The sequence below is a fragment of the Rhea americana genome, unplaced genomic scaffold (genome assembly GCF_003343005.1).
Source record: "Rhea americana isolate MKP2758 unplaced genomic scaffold, rheAme1 scaffold_887, whole genome shotgun sequence".
NCBI lineage: Eukaryota > Metazoa > Chordata > Aves > Rheiformes > Rheidae > Rhea > Rhea americana.
This window is the reverse complement of record NW_028187074.1, coordinates 10,663-12,957: the sequence shown is the minus strand read 5'-3', so window position 1 is coordinate 12,957 and position 2,295 is coordinate 10,663. Positions and strand designations below refer to the sequence as shown.

At 60.0% G+C, this 2,295-nt stretch overlaps 1 protein-coding gene across 1 annotated transcript in view; it reads left to right on the top strand.

Moving 5' to 3' along the window:
- Positions 1 to 173: 173 nt before the first annotated feature.
- Positions 174 to 2,295, top strand: part of LOC146584917 (immunoglobulin lambda-1 light chain-like) — a gene marked incomplete at its 5' end in the record, with an annotated part of 10,428 nt that continues 8,306 nt past the window's right edge. Inside the window, 2 exons of the mRNA XM_085323861.1 lie at positions 174 to 370; positions 2,075 to 2,204. Coding sequence (XP_085179987.1) covers positions 174 to 370; positions 2,075 to 2,204 — 327 coding nt within the window. The remainder of the gene's footprint in view (positions 371 to 2,074; positions 2,205 to 2,295) is intronic.

The window sequence follows — 2,295 nt, the reverse complement described above, 5'->3', positions numbered from 1 at the left end:
TAGGTCCCCCAGGATCGGCCCCTTTCCCATCGTTTGTCAGCTCACGGGGAGCGTCAGAGCCAGCATTGGTGCGCGTGGCCGGTTAGTGCAGGTTTGCCAGCCCTCGYKGRGTCTCCAGGCRCTCGGCACTCACTGCCCCCACATTTTCTGCCCTCTCTCCTCTCCCTCTGCAGGTTCCCTGGTCCAGGCAGCAGTGACTCAGCAGCCGSCCTCGGTGTCCGTGTCCCAGCAGAAACTGCCTGGGTCACCTGCTCTGGCAGTACAGGAAGCTACAGCTGGTTCCAGCAGAAGCCTGGCAGYGCCCTGGTCACTGTGGTGTGCAAGAACAGCAAGACACTTCGGTTCTTGTTCCACCACTCTGCGGTTCCAGGTCTGGCCCCACAGCCATGTTACCCATCCCCGGGGCACAAGCTGCGGACAAGGCTGCAGTGTTATGTGCAGTGTGGTGGCTGGATGGCAGCGCCGGCCAGGGTCGTGCTGACAATGTGGGACACGCAATGGGGAAGTGAGGTACAAACCTGCATTGGCCTTGTGCTCTTGTGCTGCTGTTGTCGCTGGGACCCCCTTGGCAGCAGCACGTGTGCAGGGAGACCAAGACCCCTGAGGGTCACGTGCCTTGTGTTTGGACTTACCGAATCTGGAAGCCCAGCAGCAGGCAGGTGGCTGCTGTTGCATGTTCCCAGATCCAGCAGTTGTAAGACCGTGTGTTCCTGGAAGGCAGACGTGCACACGTACGCGCGTTGCGTATAGACATTGAATCACATCTGGCCTCACCGATCAAGGCTACGTGGCTCTTGTGCAAGCACAAACAGCACCACCATGCTCAGCTCTTCCTGTTCCCCCTGTGGCTGATCAGGATGACAGCTCATTAGTGGAAAACATAGACATACGCATGCGTATAAACACCATGGATCCCCCTGCTGAGTGTGACCTTAGGCACTCGGTCTATTCAGCAGCTGCTCCTGGATCCTCTCATCTCCCAGCTGCCTCTCCTACGGATACGGGTGAGCAGGTGCAGGCCCCCACAACCGCAGACGGTCTCCCTGACCAGTAGCTGACCCAGGCCCCCCGGTCTCTCCAGCAGCTGGCTTGGATGCCCTGACTCCTCCAGCACCCAGCTCTCCGACCCCTGGTGGCACCAGTATCCCGCCCAGACTGGAGGCTGCTCCGGTGCTTGGCCCCAAGCCTCTTTTCCAAAGGTCACCTAGTGTGGCCAGATGTTCACTAGCAAATACGCAGGGCCGTGCACACTCGCACCGTATGCAGGCTCTCTGGGCTCTCCGGAGGCTTCCCCCCAGAACACGTCTCTTGCGACCGTGGCCCCTGTGCCGAGGCTGGCACTTGGACCATAACACAGACGCACCTCCGCACAGCCTAGAGAGCCCCTCGCCCAGGGGAACAGTCAGCTAWGGAGTCTAAGGCAGGCCAGGCTGCAACGACCAGGTGCAGGACACAGCCTGGGCAGCACCTGGACCAGCAGCCTGTTCGCACATGCCTGGCCCCTTTCTACCACTCTTCCCTCTGATTTCGTACTCTCGTCCTCCCCCAGACTGCCTGGATCCCTCCCTTTCCCCACCTGTGCACCTTCCCTGAAACATCTCATAATAAGTCTCGTACAATTCCCCAATGCTCTTCCCTACCCGCTCAGGATGAGTCCACACCCCTAGGCAACAATCCACTTGCTCTGCCAGGTTGTCCAGGGAGACTGTCCCCACTGAGTCACCTGCGGAGATGCACACCTACTCCATGGGCTAACCTCCTGCTGCTGTGGTCTGGGGAGGAGCTGGGTAGGGGTGCTCTGTTGGCTCCCGTTTGGTCACAGGGATTCCCAGTTTAACATTGTCCTTCTTTAGTCATGTGCCCTTGTAGAGATGAGCTGTAAATCACCTATCCCACTAGTAAGTGAAGTCTTATATCTAGGGCCTGGTGGATCCTGGACTATTCCCCAGTGCTGTCAAGGGCAGCCTGGGATCCCCGGCCAGCCTGGGTGTCCCCAGCCGGTGCCTGTGGTCACGGGGGCCTAATCATGTCCCGCTGCCCGGGGGTCTTTGCTACTCCGGCACTTGCTGATCAGCTGCTTTCTGCCCTCTCTCCTCTCCCTCTGCAGGTTCCCTGGTCCAGGCAGCAGTGACTCAGCAGCCGCCCTCGGTGTCCGCGTCCCCGGGAGGAACCGCCCGGATCACCTGCTCTGGGAGTACTGGCAGCAGCTCCTACAGCGGGATACGGCAGAAGCCTGGCAGTGCCCCGGTCACTGCGATACGTGATAACACCAAGCGGCCCTCGAACATCCCTGCA